The sequence below is a fragment of the Prosopis cineraria genome, unplaced genomic scaffold (genome assembly GCF_029017545.1).
Source record: "Prosopis cineraria cultivar Desert tree isolate PC_DT_omini unplaced genomic scaffold, ASM2901754v1 PC5, whole genome shotgun sequence".
Classification (NCBI taxonomy): Eukaryota; Viridiplantae; Streptophyta; class Magnoliopsida; order Fabales; family Fabaceae; genus Prosopis; species Prosopis cineraria.
Window position 1 is genome coordinate 8,291,524 of NW_026555336.1, and position 25,540 is coordinate 8,317,063.

The window sequence follows — 25,540 nt, forward strand, 5'->3', positions numbered from 1 at the left end:
TGAGTGTTCGACACCTCTTAATGGGGGAGGGAATCCAACATATGAAGTGTGGGGTTGAGTGCCTAGGCCAAGGTAGCCCTCACATGGAGAGTAAGTCGGGCTGGCTCTGGGAGGGAGTTAGCTTTGATTGCTCAGGATTCACGTCGAAGGGGCATAGGCGGTTCGGTGGATTAGATCATGCCTTAGATTATGTTTTGTGCCTGTGGAGGTACAAGTAGGTATAAGGTTTACCTGCGAGTTAAAGAGTGTCAGAGGGCATTCTGTTGGTCATGAAAGGCCATACTGGCCTAGGTCATGCATTCATGCATTTTAAATGGCTAAATTATATACTATATTGAATTTATTATTCCCTCATTTGATTATGGCTTGCTTTGTAATAATCAATGTAGATTTCTCTGTTACTGAGACTGTGGTTGTCCCACCCCTTTCTTTTTAATATTATAGGTCTAGGCAAAGGATCCAGTGGTGGACGGGAAAAGGAGCAAAGCTAGGGGTTTGCTTGTGATTTGTAAAGAACTGCAACTCTTTTCTTTTGAGCAAATATATTGTAATGTATTTAAGATTAAGGTGCCAGTAGGATATGATTATGTATATGTGTGTGAATATGTGTGAATTGTACGCTTGTGTATGAATTTTTGTCTGTTTGTAGACTTGTGGCTAGGAAACTTGGTTATGGTGTGTGGTTTTGATGGATTTACTTAGTAGACTAAGTTTTTATTACAAGCAGATATTTATTTTGATATATATATATATATATATATATGTGATTCTATAAGCAAATGCAAAATGGTTGCATTGCAAATGGTGTGCTATGGGCAAGCATACACCTTGGATAGAGAGAGTGAGTGCGTGGACCCCACAAGGAGCTCTGAGCCAAGTGAAAATGTTTAGCATATGTATTTATATAAATACATGGTATTTGGATTGATTTGTGACCACTCTTGTATGATTTGTGCATTTTAGGGGTTTAGGGTCTATTTTGAGAAATAGCACCCGGGTGGTCAAATTTTAATGTATGGGGGTTTTCCATCATTTAAATGTTCTATCAAGTGTTTTTAGTCTTATTTGATGTGTCCAAAGTGTTCCCATAGGTTTGTGACCATTAGGATGAGATTTGGATAATTTTGAAAATGGTTTTTACCAAAGAGCTGAACTTTTGTATTCAAGTGTCCAAATCTTAATCCGATCGTTGGATTTCTCTAAAATTTAGGTCATAAGTAAAACCTTTTATAAGCTTCATGTGAGATTTGGAATCATGTCGATCGGATATCAGATGGAGAAACAGCGCACTCCGGAATTTGGTCTGGAGGTGCTGTTATGACAGCATTTCATTACTGTCATGACAGCTACAGTAGTGATATTGTAACCTGCACAAAATTCAATCCGTCCGTTGGATCATTTCAAAATTTGATATGATAATAGTATTCTTAAAAAGTGACATGTGAGCTTTAGAATCACTCCGATTGGAGGTCGGATGATGAAATGGTGTACTCCGGAAGTTGGTCCAGAAGTGCTGTCATGACAGCAAAAGTGACCAAATTTATAACATGTCTAATTTTTAATCCGACCGTTGGATCTCTTTGAAATTTGGTACACTTATAGTACCCTTTGAATGTGACCTGTGAGCTTTAAAATTTCTTCGATCGGAGATCAGAAGACAGAACGGTGCCTCCCTGAAGTTGATTCGGGAAGGCTGTCATGACAGCAATTTAATGCTGTCATGACAGCATATTTTTACCTTTTTTTCGTCTAACTTGCTTCCGTGCGCTATAGGTAAAACTTATAAAATTTTTTAAAGGCTTTAAATGTTTAATTTGCAATTGTGTATTTGCTTAGTGATTTAAATGGTTTGTTTCCTAAGTTGATTTTAGGATTAATTCCTTAACCACACTTAGTTTATTTGAATGGTGTGATTTTTGGATAACACTTGGGGTAAGTGTTACAGTACTAACTATAAATTTGTATTAAGAATGATATTAGATATTATGTTATATTCTCTAATTCTATTATTAGAGTTATTTTATTAGTTTCAATAATTGAAACTAATATTTATAAGTAATATATTATTTGTAAATTGTGTTGTTGGTGAAAATTGTGGTAGAAAAGAAATTGTAAAAAATAATTTATAAAAAAAGCCATGAGGTAATCATGTTTTTAATTTGTGATTAATATTGCTTCATATTAAATGGGTGATTATTGAGAAAATTATGAATTGTTGTTGAGAAATTATTTTGTTATGTTTATGGACAAAATTGTGAATGTGCATTTTTAAGTATTTTTGCCAAGTAGGATATCATGTTGTAATATTGTTGAAAATAAAAAAAATTATAATATTATATAATTGTACAATATTGATATGAATTTTGTTTGATTATTATGGGAAGAGTTGGGAAACTTGCTACTATTGTTGTATTTATGTGTCACGTGGTGTGCCCTTATTGGAGGCTCAATAGGTGGCTTATAAGGATTCAGGCTAATTTACTTTTGATCGAGTAATTTAGTATCAAGTGAGGGCTATGGCTTGAGGTTAATGGAGAGAGATAAGGATATTTGTTTGTTATGCATTGTAATATTTTTTGTATTTTTGTTGGAATTATATAATTGTTGTTTTCTTACTTAGCAATTACACATTTAACTGTTTGTATACATTATCATAAATTGGCATTGGTTATTGAAACTTTTGAATCTCATTATGTGGTTAATGATTTTTAGGAGAAGAGCCACGAGTGGTGCATGAAGGAGTCTCTAAGGCTTAGTGACATATATTCCACTATCTCTTTAGAGTATTTTTGATTTATGATTTTTAATGTGTTATATTGTCAATGCTAGGGCTTTTTGTTTATTGACAATTATATGAATGTAATGATATAATCATGACCTTCAAACTATTTCTATTTTTGATACACTTTGGATGATTGTAGCTTTAATATCTAATTTATTTTGGATGATTTAAAATGGCATGATCATGAGGCCAAATAATTGGCTTATTTTAAAAATTGATTAAGTTGTTTATTTTAGTTGTTGGTATATGGTTTGCATTTGTTGATAGCATAATTTTAGCCTAATGGCATGTAGGAAGTAAAAAATTTTATCTGAGATGTTATATTGTGCAAGCTTAAGCCAATTATTAAATGTTTTTATATTAAATTTATTGATATAAAATATGTTGGATGACTATAACCCAACTATGGTTGTAGATGTGTATGAATTGTATAAAATTATTTTGTGTTATTTAAAAAGGTTGATAGGTGGTTGTAAGATTTTAAAGTGCATAACTATTTCTATTTTTTTTATTCTATTATGTTCATCATATTCCCAATTCTAAAAGTAATCTTTTGGTCTTTTCACACTTATTTTATTTTTTAAGTTATTTGGGATCCTAAATTTTAGAAATGACAAATGAAGAAGTTTAAATTCTATTTACTATGATGGTATTTATTTATCTATCTTAATCTTTTCTACCATGATAGTATTTTAAATTATAAAATTATTTAGAAAAAAGGATTAGTTGACTTCTGTTTATCATGGTTGACACTTTTCTATCATGGTTGAGTTAAATTATTTAGGGAAAAGTTTTAGGGTGTTATACAAAGTCATGTAACGGTAGGCACCCTAAAGCCTAGTAACGGCTAGCACTCCTTTTCAAGCCCTGTAACGGCAAGTACCCCAAAACTCAGTAACGGTTGGTACTCTTTTCAAACCTTATAACGACAGGCACCCTAATCAAGCCTCGTAATGGTAGGCACCTCAAAGTGCAGCAACGACAGGCACCCCTTTTCAAGTCCTGTAACAGCAGGCACTCCAAAGCCCCTAATGGCTAGCACCCTTTTTCAAGCCCTATAATGGCAGGCACCCCAAAGCTCAACAATAGCTGATACCTTTTTTAAGCCTTGTAACAGCAGGCACCCTAAAGCTTAGCAATAGTTGGCACCCTTTTCAAGCCCTGTAATGACAGGCACCTTATTCAAGCCCTATAATGGCAGGCACCTTAAAGCCTAATAATAGCTGTCATTCCTTTTCAAGCCCTGTAACAGCACGAATCCTAAAGCTTAGTAATGACTGGAACCCCTTTTCAAGCCTTGTGTCGGATGGCACCATTTTCAAGCCTTGTAACTGCAGGTAGCTCAAAGTCCAGTAATAGTTGGCACCCCTTTTTAAACTCTGTAACGACAAGCACCTCAAGGCCCAATTATGGCTGGCACCCTTTTTCAAGCCTTGTAATGAAGGGTACTGTAAAGCCTAGTAACGGTCGGCACCCATTTTAAGCTCTATAACGGCCAGCACTCTTAAAGCCCAGTAACTATTGGCACAATTTTCAAACCTTGTAACGGTAGGCACCCCAAAGTCCAATAATGGCTAGTACTTAGGTACCCATAGCCCAATAATGACAGGCACTTTTTTTAAGCCTTGTAATGGTAGGCATTCCAAAACCCAATAACAGATGACACCCCTTTAAACCTTATGAAAGTATGTATACCTTTCTTATTGACCGCCCAATTATGCTGGCACTTTTTTCCATACTTGTTAAGTTTTTTCAATCTTCTACCCTAAGAACCAAGTAAAGAGGGGCATGGACACTATATTTTGTCCAAACTCTTTTGGTTTTGGGGATACTTCAAGTTTCATCGTCTTTCTCTTTCTCTCTCTCTCCCCTTCTCTCTCCCCTTGTGTGTTTGGCCGAACAAAATATGTATTCACATCTTTACTTGATCTTAGGCTAGAAATTCGCTATTCTCACTTGTGAAACAAGTAAAGAGGGACAATTGTGAATACCCCATTTTGTCTGGTCCCCACAAAAAATAATTGAATAAATAAAAACATTGAAAAGCCTTGTTTTAATAAAATAAAAAAACGAAATTACTAAATAAAAATTAAATGAAAAAAATCTCTAAATTTGTGCCTTGATATGATTCTTCAATTAGGAAAAGTCAAATAAAAATCTAATTTTTAAATTTGTGTCTTGATTTGAAATGGTAAAAGTCAGATAAAATTAATCACAAATTATAATTTGATGGGATTTAATCATTAAAGATGGAAGCCCTAATTATTATCTATAAAAAGGAGAGAAAATGGTGGATCAAGGGGAGGAAAAAGGAGGCGAAGGAAGAAAAAAAGAAGAAGAAAAGCCGTTCCTCATTCCACTTATCATTGAGAGACCAAGCTTGTTAAAGGTTTGTTAGATACTCATGTTACTATTTAGTTGTGTCATGATAAATGGAGTTAGCCATTGTAATGCTATCATGAAATTTGGATGGGTTATATATATATATATATATATAGCATCATTTTGAAAATTCTTCACACATGACATAGTGGCTTTAACTTCTGGAACTAATTAATATAGTAGTCATTGATGCACCTTGATTCTACCATTATGGGTTCACGTTCGATTTGATGATGATGATCCTTTGCACAGTATAAAGCCATACACTCTCGGTCTGCAGCATTTGACATTTTGACATTCTTCCTATTTCCTCTCCTAGTCCTTTCCCTTCCGTCTTGTGTTCTTGTCTTGTTTTGCAAAGTTTAGTTTGATCTTATCCATTTTCTTTCCCAAATAGCATCATCATTAGCCATTGACATGGTTATTCCCTGTTGCGGCAATGCTTCCTACATTTGGTATTTAAACATCTCCCCATAACAAAAAACGCATGACAAGAAATAGAGGTGGAGCCATTCCAATGTCAAGATTGCTGCTTGAATTTGTTAGATGCTATCTCTTCATAAATGTCAGTTTTCTTGCAGGCTAGGATGAACTCTTTTTTTTTTCTGCAAATAAAAAAGGCTTTCTTTTATAAAAATAAAAATGTTCTTATGCCATGTGGGGTTTTCAGAATCTTTGCAAGCAAAAATGTGGTTGATAGACTATGTAAGATTTTTAGAGTCTTCGTAGAAATATTAATCGAATTTTTTCTGAGAATAAGAAAAAAAACACCTACTTGACCTAAAAAATATTTTTCTTGAATAAAGTAAAAATATTCAAGAAAATTAGCTATCTTCTATAAGTCATCAACAAAGTGGCACGTGTTTTTATCTTTGAACTACGTGAGTTTTGATCCCTTTAAATGATACATAAGCCCTAGGGTTTTATGTTAGGTCAAATCCAGCTTATAAATAACCACTATTTTTTTAATTTAATTCTTCTTCTTCTTTTCTTTTTATTTTTTATTTATTAAGGGTAATTAAATTTTATTTAAGATCATATTAATTTTGTTTAGTCAACTTAGGGTAACCATTCTCACGGATGGATAATATGAGGTGCCTAATACCTTCTCCATGTACAATTGACTTCTGAACCCTATTGTGGTTATGGTAGAGTATTTTATTATTTTAAAAAAATTTTAAAATTATCTTTTTAAAATTTTGGTGGTGACTCTTACATTTATTAATTTTTTTCTGGGGAAATCATAATCTAGGTGCGATAAAATGTTATAAGAATATTTATATTATGTGGTATTAAATATTGGACTTTAAAGGGACAAGAGCATAAAATTAAAATAGTCAAGATGATAATGTTGAAATTGACATACATTGTACACATGAAAATATAAAATCCAAAATAATCCTATACAAGAAAAAATATAAACATGACATCTATTGATGTTTAATATGGTTTTAACATAAATAGAGAAAATCATGGGAGGTATTATGAGGAGAGTGAAAGATAACTTTAAATCCTGTAATGGGAGGTACAGGACTATCAAAGATAACACATGCAAAAGTTGCCAAATAAGATTTTTTAATTGGTAATATTTTTAAGAGTTTAGTTAATGGTGGAATATAATGTCATTATGCAATCTATACATCTGAGTTCATCTGGAGGGGCAACTAGTCCGGGTCTAGTCTAGAATTATCAGAGCAGCTCTGTCAACGAGGAATGTCGCTTTGATCTACTTCAATTGAGTTGTCCACTATATTGACAATATGAAATTAATGTGCAAATGGGAAACTTGAGTTCGCCGAATAAGTAGACGCTGGCTCTTGCGTGCCATAACGTGTGTACACCAAAAAAAAAATCATGTAATTGCCTAATTTAATAAGGGATTAACATTTCAGTACCACGCTCATAAACAAAGGGGGATTTCAGTACATCATGTTCGAACTCTGCTGTAAATTTTCCTACCAAATAAACATCGCAAGAAAAAGAAAAAAGCACGAATAATTGTTAACTATGTCTTGGAATTGCTCTCGTCCTCAGGACACTAATTGAGCTGTTGAAAATTTTGCATTCTTAATCCCAATTCCTGACCCTGTAATCAACAGGGTTGAGTTTCGGTCTTATTAGGATGATGTCAATGTAGTGAGATTTGAATCATCCAAAATTGATTTAAACAAATGAAAATTTATAACTGTAATTTTTTATACAAATTACTTTTCGTCAAGTCTTTATTTTAAATTCTCTATTTATTAAAATAATAACTTGTTAAAAATATAAAAATAAAATTCTACCAAATCTGGACTGTCCATATCAAATCTGAATAGTTCAGATCTGTGCCACTACTGGATCCACGTTCAAATGGCGTCATTTTTTCAACGTGCTGGAGGGAATTAGAGTAGAAATTAACTTTTTTAAGTAGTAAATAAGAAAGCACGAATATTCTATTCCCTGGTCAAAATGAAAGTGAATAGCATTTTTGTTTCGTCGGGCTAAAGAAAGTGAGTGAACAGTATTAAAGCAAGGTACTTGAAACATGACTGGTAATTTAATGTGTTAAGATATTAATTCAAAAGTTTATTATTAAAATCATAGTTAAACCATTGGTCAAGTTACTAGTCCAATTAGCCGGATTATCCTGACTTTCAATGCTATGCATTAAAGTTGGAAAATGAGGGCCAAATTTGGTGGGTTACTCATTTAAACATATTTTCATAAGGGTTTGACCTTTAAAAAATAGTATTTTTTTATTTTATAAAAACTGAGCTTTGAAGCTTAACTTTATTAAACTTTGAAAAAATGTGCTTAAGTTCGGCGGTTTTTTTAGGCTCAATTTATTTTTATTTCTAAAAAATGTAGAATATATATTTATACTTTAATATAAAAATTTTTATTATTTATTTTTAATTTTTAATTATTATAAATTTTATTTTAAAAAGTGATATATTATAATAAAAATTTTAATTTTTAAAAATTTAGAAAATAAAAAAAGAGCTTATAAACTTAATCCTGAACTTCTTTAAAAACTAATGAATTTTGAAATCTTATGGGCCTGAGCCCTTACCAGATGGGCCAAACCTGCCCGTTATCTATCTCTCCTATTCATTAAAATTTTCACTTTTGGATTAATTCAATCAGCAGCCTTCCTTAACAATAATGCGCAATATCTTTTATCGACGAGACTCTCTTCATTAACAATCAGTCCATTTGATTAATGCGTAATATCTTAGTGACGACTGCCTTACCCAGTAATTGCGTAATTACATTCTCAATTTTTTTAGATCAAATTATATATTGATCAGCTTGGTATACTGACATTTACACTCGTGATTATTACATTTCGTTTAGTTATAAGCCTTTGAAAAGATTGCCATTAATCCTTATCCTCCAATAATAAATATTGTCTTCTAGTGACCGTAGAGCGGGGAACAAAAATCGTGTAAACTTAATCATAAAAAAGAGATTTTTAAATAAACCCAATGTATTACGTTATTTATTGTCAAACTAATGAAATTATACTAATTTAATCAAATAAAATTTTATATATCATTGTTTTTAATAATTTTATTTTTATAATAGAATACCTATTTAATTTCTTAGCTTCTTGCCTTTTCTTTCTTTATTATTATTAATATTAAAATTAATTTATATTTAATATAATCTAAATGTTATATTTTCATTAAACAGATTACAAATGATTAATAATGTTTCTAATGAATTATATCCTTATCAATTAGACAATTTTTTTTTTTTTTTGGCTCACGTTCCCCATTTTAACCGGCATCTCGCTTCCAAAAGTGGCACCAATAGTACGGACTAGGTTGATTCACCAATTGAAGTATATTTGCTCATTCTTTCCTTAATGCAGGCTTATAATTAAGGATCTAATAAGTTAGATACATCACATTGTTTATAATTTATTTAATAAAAATATAAAATTCAGATATTATTAAATATAAATTGATTATGAAATTAATGATAGTATAGAGAAAAAAAAGTAAAAAATTAAATAGACATTTTTTAATTATAAAAATAAAATTAATTAAAATAATATCACATAAGATTTTATTTAAATAACTTGAGATATTTTAATTGGATAGACCACAAATGATGTGATGTATCTGATCTACCTAAAATTTTTTCTTAATTCATAATTTACATGATTAAAGGGTCAAATCACGCTGATGTAAGAAACCTTATTGAGAAAAAGAGGAAACGTAGAAAGTGCACCTTAATATGAGTTAATTAAATTAATGATAGTTTGGTCTAAAATGGCAATAAAATGAGAATGAGAAAATGAAAGGAAAAGGGCAAAGGAAAAAAAAAGTGGGAAAGCTTTTTACTCATAAATATGAGAAATAGTCTTTGTTAAATGCGTGATCACATTATTTCTCCAACATATAAAAGTTTATTTTCATTAAACAAAATCACATTTGAAAAGTTATTTCTACTGGGTTGGACAATATTTGAATTTAACTTAATATTACTAGATAGTAAACATTACACTAAAAAGAGCTTAGAGTATTTTTGCTCATAAACTATTTGCTTAGAAGTATCTTATATTTTAAACTTATATATGGTGTAATTTTCTCTTTCAACATTTGAAAGTGGTGCACTGAGCATCCTGTTGTTCAAAAAATTTGACTTTAATGGTTATTAACTTATAAAATTACAGAAAATGACACATAAAATTATAAATAAATACTTTATAAAAAATAATATTAATTAAGTCTCTATAATAGTGTGATCATTTATTAGTTTGCTTATAAGTAGTGTTATTTATAAATGAACACATTTTTTATGCTAACTATGAAATTTTGAAGAAGTATTTACAAATTCTTGAGGAAGACTTTTAAATTACGACACTATTTTAGAAACTGAATTATATTATCTTTTAAAGGGTGCTTATGTATATTTTTTGGATTATTTTCTATAATTTTTAAGTCAACTAATAATTAAAATTAACTTTTTTAATAATAAAATACCAATACATCATTTTTAAATATTGAAGAAAAAATTACACCATATGTAATTTTAAAATACTAGATAATCCTGAGCAAATAATTGAGAGGACTAATCGTCATTTAATCCTGTTAAGAAATAGTTAGTGCCGTGAATTAATATGTTATACTTTGGACTCAGCATCGTCACACCATCTGCGTATACCGCATATACCTCATCAAGGGTCAATTCATTTGAAACAATGTTTGACTTATTCATCGTTGTCCCTTCTCCCACCAAAATGCAAGTAATTGTCTTTGGTTTCTTTTTCTTGTGGCTCGCGAGTGCGTGTGTAAGTAGGTTTAAGTAGAATTCGGCTGGATTCATTTTAACCATATCTTCTTAGAACTTTTATTCACCTTCAATAGTAACCAAGAAACATTGAGTATCTATTCGTTTATTATTTCTTTTTTTTTTTTTAACATGTACATTGGTATTTTAGACTTACCTTACTTCATAAGGAGGATATATTAGGGACCTTTAACTATCCTGGATCAAGCCAAGTAAGATTTTTTTAGACACAAAACTGTATCACTGAGTATTTGATGCGTCTATATTTTCAAAATTCAAATTCAAAAAACTCTTGTTAAGATGGTATAATTTTATTTCTAGTTAAATCAAATGCTCGGTGGTATCTTACTATTGATTTATTCTTTTAATAAACATAATGTATGAGAACTTACAATTCATGCAAAAATCTTATTGCTTTGTAAAATGAAAAGACAAAAGGGAGAATGAAAGTAAAGTCCTTAAAAAAATTAATTAATAATAATTAGATTTTTGACAAAATAAAAAAAAGAGTTGTAAATATTGGTTTAGACACTTGCAAACCTTGCAAACCGAGAGTTACGTTTATATTTTGAATATATTATTTATAGTTATTTAAATTAATATTTTCTATTTATTTTCTTAAATTTTTTTGAGGACCTAATTGTCAAATAAATTCTCTTTTCTAGGGCTCAATTTTCAGTTAAAAAAAAAAGAAATTATATACTCACTTTGGTCTCTGTTACAGGATGCATTTTAAAAGGATTTTATGATTCTCAATATAAGACATTTGATGGACTATTAATTTTATTTTTTTAATATTACCCCTATTTAAACTCATTAACTATGAGAGAGAATATAATATAAATTTAATTTTTTTATTTAAATGGAGATAAAATTTGAAGTATATTCAATTTTCAAACAAAATTAACAATTAACTTAACCACATTTCATTAGTTCCAATAAGATAGTTAGATATGCCTCATAATATATAGGGACATGAGGAAATGTGTGTGTGTATCTATAGATGGATTTAAATACTCTAAAGTTGGGATTGGTGAATTTTTGTGAAGTTTTCTTTTTTGGACAAGAGAGAGAAAATTTTATATTTTATAAAAAATAAAAAGAGTGAAAATATTAAAAATAGAAAACTTTATTTGGATTCACCAATATTAATTTCAGAGGATTGTAATCCTATATAGATATAGATATAGATAAGTTTAGAAGGAGCTGAATTTTCAAACAAAGTGAAACTGAGAAGAGAAGTGGTTTGTGGTGGTTAGTATGTGCAGGTGGACATTGATTCGTGTTAATTGTTAAACATGTTAATCCAAAGTTGTGGTATACTTGTTACCAGGACATGCACGCAATGTTTACTTGTGATTCTGATTGCACGAAGTGTCTCATAGTCATAACAATGTCTCAGAAGAAGAAAAGGTTTAAAGCCTCGACAAGTCTGAGGCCAAATTTATAGTCATGCGCATAGAATTTTCATCCATTGCATTTGTTATCCAAAAACATGACTTTTTGATTCCTGGAGATATCGTTTTCTTTGACAATCATTAATTTGTATAAACAGAACTGGTCAAAAGAATTGATACACGTGTTTATACAAATTTGGTTCACAACATTGAGTAGCAAATGAAGGATACGTAAATGATTGCCAAGGAAATCAGCACTCCTAATTGTAATCATGGAATTCGCTTTCCTCTTCTGCTTTCCTCTTTTACTGTGAAGGAAACACTGTAAAACTATACCGTTAAATTATATTTAATGATTTAAATTTGATAGTTTTTAAAAGTATATATTTAATTTGAATGATTAAGATTTAAGTCCGTCAATAATTTCGTTAAAAAGTATTTTTAATTTAATTTTATTATTTATAATATATATTTATATATACTTTATTTAATAATTTATTATTATGCTATAAATAAATAATTTAAAATAATAATTCCATTATTAATTCTATCAGTAACCCGTTTAGTGGGAGAATTTTTATTGACTAGCGACGGAACCAATCAGCCTTTTTTTTTATAGTGATATCTCTTGTTTGCCTCGATTATAGACAAAACATAAAAGAGACTATCAAGTTGGAATGGTAGATTTTTAAACTTAATTGGTTGGTCAACCTTGATTAGAGCAGTTCTATCTGCTCTCCTAAGCTATCACATGCATACGATGACCTTGCCAAAACAGCTCCTTAAGGATTTGAAAAGGGAGTGCCAACAGTTCCTCTGGGGGAAAATGATGAAAGTAAAAAAAAAAAAAAAAAAATCACCCCGTTTCCTGGGAGAATGTCACCTGAGACAAGAAAGAGGATGGCTTGGGGATCAAGGCTTTACAGAGGCAGAATGTAGCTTTAGTGACAAAGCTCTGCTAAAATATTCTTTACAATGAGGATGCACTATGGGTCAAGGTTTTGGAGACAAAAATACAAACGTGGAAATAATTCTACACCAAGAGTCATTAAAATACAAAATTCATCCTTTACTCCGAGAGGGATTTGTGGAGTTTGGGGTAGATTTAAGGAAGGAGTAGGAAAGAAGATTGGAGACGGTAACTCTACCAGTTTCTAGTTTGATAATTGGTCTATGATAAATGTCCCTTTAATTGAACTGGTGGCCAGGATATATAAAGCTTGATTGACAAAGATGAGAGGGTTTCAGATTATGTGGATCAATGTGGACAGTAGGATGTTCAAAAGTCGAATCATTGGTTCTAGGCTAATACAATTGTCTATCTTACTTGTGCCTACCTACTTAGTGAGGAGAGAGAAGAGGATAAAAAATTCTAGAAACTATCCACCAACAGATATTTTACTGTTAAATCTGCTTATTCTTTTTTGTCTACAGTAACAAGGAGGGGGCAGATAACATCTGGAAGATGATTTGGAAATAGCCTATATCGGAAAAGATTAAATCTTTTATGTGGTTGTTTGCTCATGACGTGATGCATACATACGAGCTAAGATACAAGAGAGGTCTTGTAAGCAGAGGGAACTATCCCTTTTGCTATGAGGCAATTGAAGATTCAATGCTTCTCATTCATGACTGTCTTGATGCACGGGAGAGGTAGAAAGCAGTGGTTGATGAGAAATTTTGGAATTCCTTTATTACTCTAAACGGTGTGGATTGGCTTAAATGGAACCTATGTCATGAAGCTGGTGAAGGGTTCACTAAAAAGGTAGAATGGGCTTCTCTATTTGTGTACATATGCTAGGATCTTTGGATTGACAGATACAAGAAGGCTTTTGATGAGGTAAATGATATTGATCCTCACATTGCCTTGTCTAGTTTCTTTTAGAGCTTGCTCTGATAAATGATGCTGTTAGATTGGAAGTGGATGGTTATGTTCTTCCTGATGGTAGTAGTGGCTGTGGCGGTAACACACGGGATGAAAATAGTAACTGGGTTAGAGGATTCAGTTGCAAGCTTATCAATGTTCCACCGGCTGTTGCATAATTATTAGCATGTCTTGATGGCTTATCTTTATGTTTGAATATTGGATTGCAAAATATGGGCATTTACTGTGGCTGCATTGAAGCTATCACTCTAATCACTAAGGCCTGTGATAACTCACCCTTTCAAGGACATTAGCAATGATGTTCAATTTTCGTTTCATAAGGACTGGAGTTTGCTTATCCCTCATGTTCATAGAAGCTCTTTGCTGATTAATTAGCTAGGTTTTTTTTTCTCTCACTATTTAAGCGTTAATTTTTATACATTTGATCAATTCCCACCTCTTCCCTAAGAGGTGGTGATTGATGAAAGTTATCTTGCAGGTTCTCTACTCTTGGGCAATCTCTTTTGATTTATGAAGGCTTTTTTTCATCAAAAAATAAATAATAATTTAGAAACTTAGATTATGATAAGATTCAGATTTGGTATTCCTTTTGATCTTATTTATAAGTCATTTTTAACACATTTTACCAAAATCAACAAAAATTTTAAATTTTATGAACTTTGTTTTAAAATTATAAGTTTTCGCCTTTATCCCTTGATAATTAATAACGAAAAAAATTATTTTTAATAATTTTTTTCTAACATTTAAAAAGGGTAAAAAAATATAGAAAATAATGAAATACCTTATAAATAGGACTAAAATTAATTTTCTCTCTTTACCCTATAAATATAATCAAAGGATTATTAACTTTCTTATGAGATCTTTAATGATCATTCTCCAAGACAAATTACCTCCAATAATTGCATGGGAAATTAAATGAATTCCCTTGGTTCAAAAACAATTGTCATTTTGAAGTTGTTAATATAATTTTATTGAGAAAGCTAATAAATAGCCTACATTTTAACAAAAGAACTGTATTTTTTTTTAATAAAATCTGAGGCTTTAAAATAAATTTGGACTACTCAAGGGTAAAGTTATTAAAAAATAGTAATTAATGTTATGTTTTTAAAAACCTGAAGTAGAAATTGTCTCAAAACAAAGCTCAACCTCCCAAAAAAAAAATGATTGTTTAAAAACAGATGGAGTATTTAAAATAAACACCATGTATGCTACAAAAATAGATAGACCAAGCACGGAGGTGCATTGTCCATGACTTATGAACAATGCTCTTCATAACCTTTTTAATAGATATATTAGTTGAAAAACATGAAATCTATATATTGTACAAGATTTGAAAAACAGTGACATTAATATTAATTAATTTATTAATAATGTCTTTGTATCATGAAATATTATATTTGCATGTATATTGAATATCTGCTATGTACTTTTAATGTGCCATCATGCCTTGCTGCTATACTAGAAACATTACCGTACAGCAATATCAGTCAGGTTGATTGGATCCTACACAAGATTAGTGACATAGTCATGAGCTTCTTTTCTTATTCAAGGCATCAAACGACCATCTTGTTCATCCGCACCAAGACTTCAAGCAATCGTCCACACCCTATCATAATCCACTCCTGATAAACGTAGTGATGACGAAATGGTTGAGTCAGATTGCATTAAACCAGTGGACTTGTAAAGGACAACGATGATTAAATTTTTCTTCCTTTCATACATGTTTCATGTAGCTCTGCCGTTGGATCCACGAAACACCAGAAACATCCCATTTTAGTTCCCACATATCTTTCACAACCCATATGCATATTTATCTGTATTCAGATGTAATATATTGCTCCCTCCTTCAGTCCTTTTTATAAGACCCTATTGAAAACTTCTATGAGATTAAGAAAAATAGTTAAAAGCAGTTGAAGGTAAAAAAATTTCAAATGAGACAAAGGTTTTTTTCTTTTTCTTTTTTTTTTTTGGGGTAACACAAGAAATAGACTCTATTGACAACATAAATTTATCTTCCTGAGATACCAAGAATAAAATACAGACGACTTCTAAATTTATATACGTAAAAGCTAAAATTCAAACCTTCAATCACTTACCTAAATGATAAGAGACTCTATTACTCACAGAAACTTTAGTTGTGAGACAAAGGGTATTTTTGAAAATATGTCGTGAATATTTCATTAAATTTTGCAAAGGACAGGAAAGAGTAATAAATAGCCGGTAAGTGTAGGAGAGGGCTTGACTTGTGTATATATATAGGTTTTGGGTCATAGTAGCAGCTAGTGTTAAGTTGAGTGGGGAATATGGGGAGGCAACCTTGCTGTGACAAACTTGAAGTGAAGAAAGGACCATGGACTGCTGAAGAAGACAAGAAGCTCATCAGCTTCATTCTCACCAATGGTCACTGTTGCTGGCGAGCAGTTCCAAAGTTGGCCGGCCTACGGCGATGTGGCAAGAGCTGTAGGCTTCGTTGGACTAACTATCTCCGTCCTGACTTGAAGAGAGGCCTCCTCACTGATGCAGAAGAGAACCTTGTCATCGATCTCCATTCCCGCCTTGGCAACAGGTTAAGCTTTTCTTCTTTATTTCCTTACCTGCAAATGATAAACAGTTCAGACTTGCATGTTAAGCCCATCAAATTTAGATTATTGGTCACTTTCAGATTTAACTTTGATTACTCAAAATGGCCTTTGTTTGCGCTGCAGTAATCCAGTGGAAGGTGTAAAAGAAATCCCCTTGTTTAATCTCATATCAGCATGTAAATGATGGGTTTCTCTGTGACAGGTGGTCTATGATTGCAGCAAAATTACCAGGAAGAACAGACAATGAGATTAAAAACCATTGGAACACTCACATCAAGAAAAAGCTGCTTAAGATGGGTATTGATCCTGTTACCCATGAGCCTCTCAACAAAGAAGCTACTTCCCAGGATAATTCATCCCCTGCAGAACATTTGTCACAGTCTGACAGAGATCATCATCAGTTGATTGTTCACAATTCAAAGGAGAATTCAATCTCATCACCGACCGAAAATATATGTGGAGATGAACATCTTTCACAAGACATCAATCGTAGCGACGACCTTCTCTCGAACGACTTGCGGCCAGATGAAACTTCACTAGTGGATGCATTATGGGAAAGCATATCTTCTGATGCACAGAACACTAATTATGACTTGGCACTGTCATCTTGCGAGGATAGCAGTTCTTGGTTATTAGACTCTCAGGACTTTGGTGTTCATGATTTTAGTTTTAATTGCATCAATGAGATTGAGCCTCAGGCCCTGCAGACTCCAGCAATGGAGGTGAAGGAACATTAGCGATGCTGTTACAGAATGCTATTGAAAGGTGGAAGATGAACACATCCTTATATCAGGCTCCTGATCATTCATCGTCAATCTGCATATAAATGTTACAAAACCATGCCATCAGATTCTACAATGTTACTTGCTGCGTTGTAAATGTTGTAATGGTAGGAGACAACTTACAACGATAGGAAATATAAGAGTGCTGGTGGTTCTTTGTGATTGTAAAACCTATTGTGTACATAGATGCTTACTTTGAAAACGTTATTTCATTGTGGATTCGTGGCTTTAAATTGTGCAGTACTATATACATTTCCTGGTTTAGGTCACGTTAAATTAGATAGACAGAACCAGTCAGACAGGGAGAACCATAAACATCGCTCTACTTTTATCAAAGGCTTTTTAATTCCATTGCATCTCTCTCGCTTTCTGGGTGTCCCAAATTCCCCATTTTTCTCTCCTTAAACTTTATTCTCATTTGCTTTTCTAAAATAATCTGACAGCCATCAAGTTGTCATCAAAGGACAGTCCAATGATTGAGTATTGACATTCCATCAAGCAGCTCTCGAACTTAAAAAAAATATTCCCACTGAGAAGTAAAGTTCATCCGACGAGCATAATCTATTGCTAGTTGGGTCGCTTTTCCCGGATTAAAATAGAAAACCTTATCTTTTGTATCTGATGAAATCTATTCACTGGAAAATTAAATTGTCAACAAATCGAATTAGATAGCAATAAATTAGAGAGATGGAAGCTACAACGTACAAGCCAAAGTACCAAATTATCCGCGATAAGCTATTTAAATCATCAAATTCAAGCCGTTTTACCATTAGACACTTGGAAATCCAGACATACAGAAAGCAGGTGGTTTTATTGATATACTTATTTATTAGTATAAGATTGAAGTGCGAGAGCTCAATTTATCAGATTCATTGAAATTAATTTATCTTCATTATTGTCACTAACCAAGTGGCATGGTTACAGTATGGAATATCCCGAACATAGTGGTGACATTCCGTTCTCTTCTTGTGGTGCTACAGATGAATGTGGCGAGAAAATGATGCTCTTTAACTAACTAGCTTTTCATAAATTAAGTTCAATGGACAACGCACCCTGCTTTGGAAGAGTATCTTCTAATTATATTTATTCACATTTTAACACTATTTGGCATCACCCGAGAAAAAGCACATTTAAGCAGGGTGGTCTCGCTTGTTAAACAAGTTGTGCTTTAAAGCAACTTTCTGAATCATTATATCCATAGACTAGATATCATCCCATTTAGCTTTACTTAATGGTACTAATAATCATAACATTCATCTTTCTTCTTTTCTAGTCCCTAAAATATTTTGTCCTATACAAATTAAATGTCCTCGGCTTTCCTTGAGGCCAAGAAAGGGCGTTCCCCCATCAAAATTCTAGAGGAACGAGAGATTTTAACATGCTAACCAGGCACTTCATGTGCAAATTCTACGCCCCTGACCAAGGAGACTAAGATGCACATATAAACTTCGGAACATACGGGGGGACTAATTTGTACAACACTTATTCTTGCTTTGCATGGGGAAAAAAATTAGTGGGGAAAGAAAATCAGGAGAGAAAACTGCAAAATTTCCCTCCCAATTCTCCTTCACCTCTATTTTCTTCCCACTTTTCCCTTCATCCAAGCATTAGTGACTAAAGTGAGGAAAGAATCTGTTAAGAATCAAGTAGTTCGCACTGTCGTATATTATATAACGTTGTATGATGTCATTTATCCGAAAATCTCAAAGGAGTGTTAAATTGGACTCTAATACCTCACATTGTCAATTGGTCTCGAAGACTAGAATGCGGCGGGGAAATGTTTTTGGTTATTATACCTGAAGTTGGTTTCTTCTGATCAGCCTCTTCAAGTAGGCGATTCAATATGATAATGTTATACAAGCTTTATCCAAGCAAGGATTTTCTAGCGGTAAAAGATGTTGTTAAGATAACATTGGGAAGAAGATTTTCTTTCTGGGCCAATTGACATTTTATTAAAATACAAACAATCAGACACCAAACACAGAACAGAAGAACAGAATGAAGACTGTTTGTCAAGTTAATCAATCACAAGTGCATGCTCCTTACTCCTTAGAAGAGAATTCCTGAAAGTGGCAGGGTCGTCAAGAGACTTGTTCTTCTTATCGAAGCAGTAGACAGGAGCTTGCCACTTAGCATCCTCCAACGAAGCACCCACTTCAAATGTCATCACATGTGCCTGTCTACCTGTAAGCATTAAGCAAATTACTTCAGCTCAAATATTGCATTACCGTATTATTTTCATTTCTACAATTCCAAGAATCAAAAGACGAACAGATGCATATACAGAACATACCAGTGTAGAAGACCCATTGAACAGGCCTATTGGACACAACATCTTCATAGTACCAAATAAAGTCTACTTTCTCCCAAACATTGCAGAGGAAGCCATCCACAGTTTGCTGACCCAAATAGTGAGCACCATCCAACCAATTAGGACGAAGAATACCAACCTCGAGCTGAACAGACCTGCACTCCTGGGTGGAGTCCAAAGTATAGAAGAAGGAGGTGCCGTTGTTCCATTCGAGGTCGTAGAGAATCTTATCACCGAGCTGATCCTGTATGATGTTGAAGTTGCGACCGTTGGGCCAGTCGTACCAGAGATCGATCTTCTGAAGGGATCCACTGTAGTTCATGAACAAAATGGAGTGAAATTGGTGAGGCCATGGGGTCGGAGTTGGCGTCTCCGTTGTGGAGGACACAATCGGCAATAGAATAGAAGCAATGGCCCATGGAAGAAGGATGAAGACGATCGAGAGCATCAAAGTCATCGTGGTTTACCCACAAGGAACCTTTGGTGTGCCGTGAAGAGAAGTCAAGGAGCGACAAGTGGAAACTCGAAGCGACGCTCACTCCCCCCCTCTCTCTCCCTCTCTCACTCACACGCGCGCGCGCGCGCGCGCACACGCACAACTGACACATGCCCCACTCGTCTAACACACACAACCAACAGCTTTTTTCTTTTCATATATTTTTTTTAAAAATATAATTTTAAATTCTCATACTTTACTCACATTTTATTATTAAATCTTACATTTTTTAATATTTTAAATTTCTATATTTATATTTTTTTAATATTTTAAATTTTTCTAATGTCTTTATATTTTATTTATGAAGAATTTAAAATATCAAAAAATAAAAGTATAGGAATATAAAACATAAAATAAAAGTGTAAGGACTAATATTAAAACATGAGCAACATGCATGAATTCAAAATTATTTTTTTATATTTTTTTTATATTAATTTATAAGATATTTTTAAATAATATCACACATTTTAGAATTTTATTTGTTCAAAATAAAAATATAAATTTTTTAAAAATATCTTTCAGTTAATATTTCATTTATAAAAGAATACTAAAAAGAAAAGAAAAGTAATATTGAAAAAATATTATTAATAAAACTTTATTTTTATCAAAATGTATTATATTTTAAGATGTTGAATCTCTTCTAAAAATGTTTTATAATTTGAGATGGAGGTAATACTTTAATTCACTATAATAAATTAAAGTACACGATTAGTTTATTTATGTTTTCAATCATTTATATGATTTCATCTTTAAATAATAAGGTTTTTTGGTGATTTTTTTAAACATTTAATTTTATAATTAAACTATTAAAAAAGGGTTAATGAGCAAATAAGATCCTGAACTCTTACTTAAAAATTGCATTGGACCTTAAACTCTTAAAATAAGCAAAATAAACCCTAAACTATTAAATTCATAGTAAAATAAACTTTGATCGTTAATTTTTTTAATACCGTTACTGTCTATGCGAGTATTGTAACAATCAAGGTATTGTTTAAGGTTTATTTTCCTACGAGTTTAACCTTGACTATTACAATACCCTTGTGAACCCTGAAGTATTGTGCAAAAAGCGCTATGAACCCTAAACTCTTAAAATGTATAAAATAAACTCTAAACTTTAAAATTCATAATAAATTAAACCCTACCATTAATTTTTTATTAACACCATTACTATTCACTATGGGCACCCAGTAAAATGCTCACATGGCAGTTCCTTGCTGATGTATCATTTGTTAATTAGCACTACAAACCTTAAACTATTACGGGAGTAACATCCTGAACCCTAAACTTTAAAATTTTGGGCAAATTACCTCCATCATTTATATATAGAACGTTAACTATTATATAGACTAAATTAGCCTCAGCGTGATTCACTGTGATGAATGCATCATTGGTCATGGTGAGTAACCCATAATTTTGTGAAATGATCTTTTTTGTTCTTTTTTTTTGCAATGTTTTTCAAACGATTAGTATCTCCTACTTTCGTATATTATATAACTCTGCTTTAGTCTTATTTTAAATAATATTTGTTTATTTAATGGTGAAAATTTGGGATCCCATGAAAAAAGAAGTTTAAATATTAGAGGATTTTAATTACCTAGTTAATTTGGTTTTAAATTCTTTGATAAAATCATCAGCTTTTGCATCCATCGTCTATAAAATCTTATGATACTTAAATTTTTTTTTCAAATGGGATCCCAAGTTTTCACCATCAAATCAATAAATATTATTCAAAACAAGACTAAATCATAGTTATAGAGTATGTAGAAGTTTGTGATACCAATTTTTTGGAAAACATTACAAAAAAAAGAGGCAAAAATATCATTTTACAAAATTATGGATCGTTCACCATAGCCAATGATGCGTTCATTGTGGTGGATCACACTAAGGTTAATTTAGTTCACATAATAGTTAATTTTTTATATATAAATGATGGGGGTAATTTGCTCAAAATTTCAAAATTTAGGGTCTAAGACACTACTCACGTAATAGTTTAGACTCTGTGGTGCTAATTAACAAATAACACATCAGCAATGGACTGTCATATTAGCATTTAACTATGGCCTATAGTGAACAGTAACAGGGTTAACAAAAAAGTAACAGTAGGGTTTAATTTGTTATGAATTTAAAAGTTTAGGGTTTATTTTACACATTTTAAGAGTTTAGGGTCCAGGGTATTTTTTACGTAATACTTCAGTATCCATTTTACTTATTAACCTTATTTTTTAAAAATATATGTATATATATTATTTAATTTTAAATAATCATCAACGCATATATATTATTTAAGGTTTTTTTAACATTTTGATAATAATAAATGGTATATACTCTTCTAAATATATTTAAAAAAGGGTCTAACATATGCAATTATTAAGTATTATTCTATTTTTTGAGTGAATAAACAATAATAATGAAAAAAAAAACACTCCAGCCTATCCTATATATAAATTATCTTTTAAAATAGATTGATAATTTTTTGTAAGTCACTTCATATAAAAAGATGGATTATTTTTTTTTAATTTTATTCTTTCAAAATATCTTATAAATAGACTAAGAGGCAGCATATGAAATATTTGGATTTAATCAATAACCTGAGTCTACTCATTCAAATTTTTGGAGGACACATGAAAAGTGTTTTAACAAAGAGGATTTTTTTAAAATTTTTAGAGAAAAAATATATGCTAATAATTTTCAAATACTGATGAAATCTTATAGTTATAATTGAGACACTTATTGAGTAAGTAAACTTGGACCACTCATTGAATTCAAATCCACACATGAGAGAGCAATTATTTTTTAAAGATGATACATTTCATTAGAGAAAACCCAAAAATATATTTTTTTTTCAAGTAATACCAATAATTTAACTACTTTTTTGTTCCTATAAAATAATTAAAAATAACACACACACACACAATATGCATGGTAAGAAATATGTGAACAAACACAAATAAATAAATATACATAGTGTATATGTGTGTGCCTGTAACATATAAGTGAGAAGGTGTCCATGTATGTGAAAGGATGTGGGGAGTTTTGAATGAGTGCTTGGATGATATCTATATATATACTCTCTCTGGTCTAAAATATAAGCAGCTTTTAGGAAATTTGGAAAAATCTATTTATCAGTAAAGTTTTTCATAAAAATACATATTGTTTTTTCTTTTTACTCTTAGTCCTAGTTACCAATGCACTTCATGAGGAGTGAAAGATATATTTACACAAATATCTAAGTTAATAAATACAAGGGGTAAAATTGTAAAAAAATTATATGTACTAGATTATTTATATTTTGATCTAAGATTAGTTGAGGAGAAATGCCTATACTTTGCACCATAAGTGAGTATACCTTTAACCTACCTATATTATGTAAAGAGATGGCAAAAATCAATCCCCTTAAATTTTTTTTATGTGCATTAGGCACCTACACTGAAGGGTGGAACAATATCCTCTCAAAAAAATTTTCAAGAGCAAAATTATTCTTCCATTAGAGACCTATCATCTTCTTTGTTCTTTACTGATGTGTGATAATTGTGGAGCTCATGCACAATGATAATAAGACATTTTGACTTATTTTACCATCATTTTGCCCCTAAAATTAGGCCCAGTTCTTGCTACTATCACAGTAGTCTTGTAAAGTCCCAACTCAATTTGAACTTTATCATTCCCAATCACACAATCAATAAATACTAACACAATAATATTAGAATAATAGCCTTTTATTTGTTTTCAAATCATGGGATTCTAAATTCTTAAAATATATATTCAAATAAGAGGGCTAGCGGAGTGCAAACATATTCATAAGACTCAATAAGACACAACATCTCAACCTTAAAAAGGGTTATGCACCGCAGCATGTGCCACATGCATCGTGGCATGTGGTATAGAGCAACGTGCTTTGTTTCTGTCTATGTCATGCGTCGTGGCACATATAACAATAATTTTTGCTATCATATGACATCTCTGAAACAAACTTCCACCGCATGTCATTTCCACATCCGACATCCGATTGGAATGATTCAAGTGCTTACATGAAGCTTACAACATATACTAAATAATGGAATAAGTTTGGACTTAATCTGATAGTCTGATATAAAATTAGACACGCAGGTGAAAAAAGTCACTTTTCTTTTAAAAACTTGCACCTAAGCGCTCAATTCTCATTCCTAGTCCCATTAGATCACTTTGGGCTTGAACTAAGTCCAAAAGGATCATATACACCTGTTTTACACTACTAACCACATATATCACATCATTTACTCAATTTGACCTTTCAATAGCACATTACACACTTGTGGACTTATATAAAGCACAACATATGCAACACATACACACACATATGAAATTAGACTTGTTTCACTTTCAACCCTTCATCTCTTACATATAGGGTTCCACCTTACCATATGACCAAGAATCGTAAATGTACTTGACTCTTCCAAATAGGCCTCTTTACCATTTATGTCAAGTTCTCATATATATACACAATTAGAATAAGTTATACAATACCACATGCTTGCTTGTTTAGCATCTAGACCTATCACATACCCCCTCACTGGGGCACCCTTAGAGAGATGCAACAACATATATATATATATATATATAAGCAAGTTCGCAACATAATTCAATACACAGTCAATTATGCATCTTAGTTGGCAATCAAACTCTCTCTACAACTTAATACATTCATTTATACATGTGGTAGTCATACCATTACCAAATGAGCTACTCTTTCCTCACTTCCTTTCCCAACCTTTTTCGTGCTCTCTTCACCTGTGTTTAAAAGTAACGAAGTGAGACATATGTCCTAATAACTCTGAGGTAACTCTAATTACTGGTTAGTAAGAAAAATCATAAACAAAAGATAAAGTAGCATGTGTTTCAGTAAAAGTAATATCATATGCATATATATGAATTCATTTTCATTAATCTCATCATGCTCATGCAATGCATTCTTGGTTCCATCTAGTAAACTAATCTCTATACTCATACTAAGACTTCCAACTATATAGAACAGGGCCTACCATACCACTGTTCAGACCAGGTAATCCTCTTCATATATGGGTGGTCTTCTAAGTTGTCATGATGGAGTTAAACTTTACACTTTAAATCATCAAGACTTCCTAGTCTTATATAGAATAGGATCACGACCCCTTACCCTAGTCTAGGGTAACCTCATAGATCATTTCATATCCTAGGTTTGTCATGGTAGAGTCAAGCTTTATACTTTGGATTATCAGGATTCTTCCCTTAGGTCTATCTTGATAGAGTCAAGCTCTACGTTATAAATCATCAGGACTTCCTGGACCTTCTCATGGTAGGGCTGGGTCCCTTTACCATAATCCAGGGTATTCTCGTGGATGTGATGCAAGGCAATGCATATGCCACCTCATATTCATTTTAATTAATACTCACATACTCTCATGCATTCTTTCACAATATGGCTACTCTATTAGTTCACAACATAATGTACATTGTTGTATAAAAACTCTTGTAAACAATTTCATAAACAAACAAATATAAGGGTTACTCTATTTACCTTTAACTCCTACTGTTAAGGGTTACCAATCACACTAAGCTCCCAGGGGCGTAGATTCTCTCTAACAACTTCACAAGTGCTCTATCTACACAACATAGTTTCCCTCA

At 31.9% G+C, this 25,540-nt stretch overlaps 2 protein-coding genes across 5 annotated transcripts; one reads left to right on the forward strand and one right to left on the reverse strand.

The window, feature by feature from the left end:
* Positions 1-15,118: 15,118 nt before the first annotated feature.
* On the reverse strand, positions 15,119-19,945 carry LOC129311720 (uncharacterized protein At4g14100-like). Of its 4 annotated transcripts, none has more exons than XM_054954143.1 (6): positions 19,387-19,945; positions 19,140-19,277; positions 16,584-17,127; positions 16,046-16,323; positions 15,450-15,595; positions 15,119-15,351 (listed from the first exon to the last, which is right to left on the reverse strand). In XM_054954143.1, exons 1-3 carry the CDS (start codon positions 19,859-19,861, stop codon positions 17,123-17,125), a joined length of 618 nt encoding a protein of 205 aa, XP_054810118.1. In that variant the 5' UTR covers positions 19,862-19,945; the 3' UTR covers positions 15,119-15,351; positions 15,450-15,595; positions 16,046-16,323; positions 16,584-17,122. The 4 variants fall into 4 exon arrangements, with proteins under 4 accessions (XP_054810118.1, XP_054810117.1, XP_054810119.1 ...); XM_054954142.1 differs by having other exon boundaries at positions 15,450-15,608; XM_054954144.1 differs by lacking the exon at positions 15,450-15,595.
* LOC129311719 (MYB-like transcription factor ODO1) lies at positions 15,885-17,469 on the forward strand. Its single transcript, XM_054954140.1, has 2 exons — positions 15,885-16,295; positions 16,514-17,469. Exons 1-2 carry the CDS (start codon positions 16,033-16,035, stop codon positions 17,046-17,048), a joined length of 798 nt encoding a protein of 265 aa, XP_054810115.1. The 5' UTR covers positions 15,885-16,032; the 3' UTR covers positions 17,049-17,469.
* Positions 19,946-25,540: the final 5,595 nt, after the last annotated feature.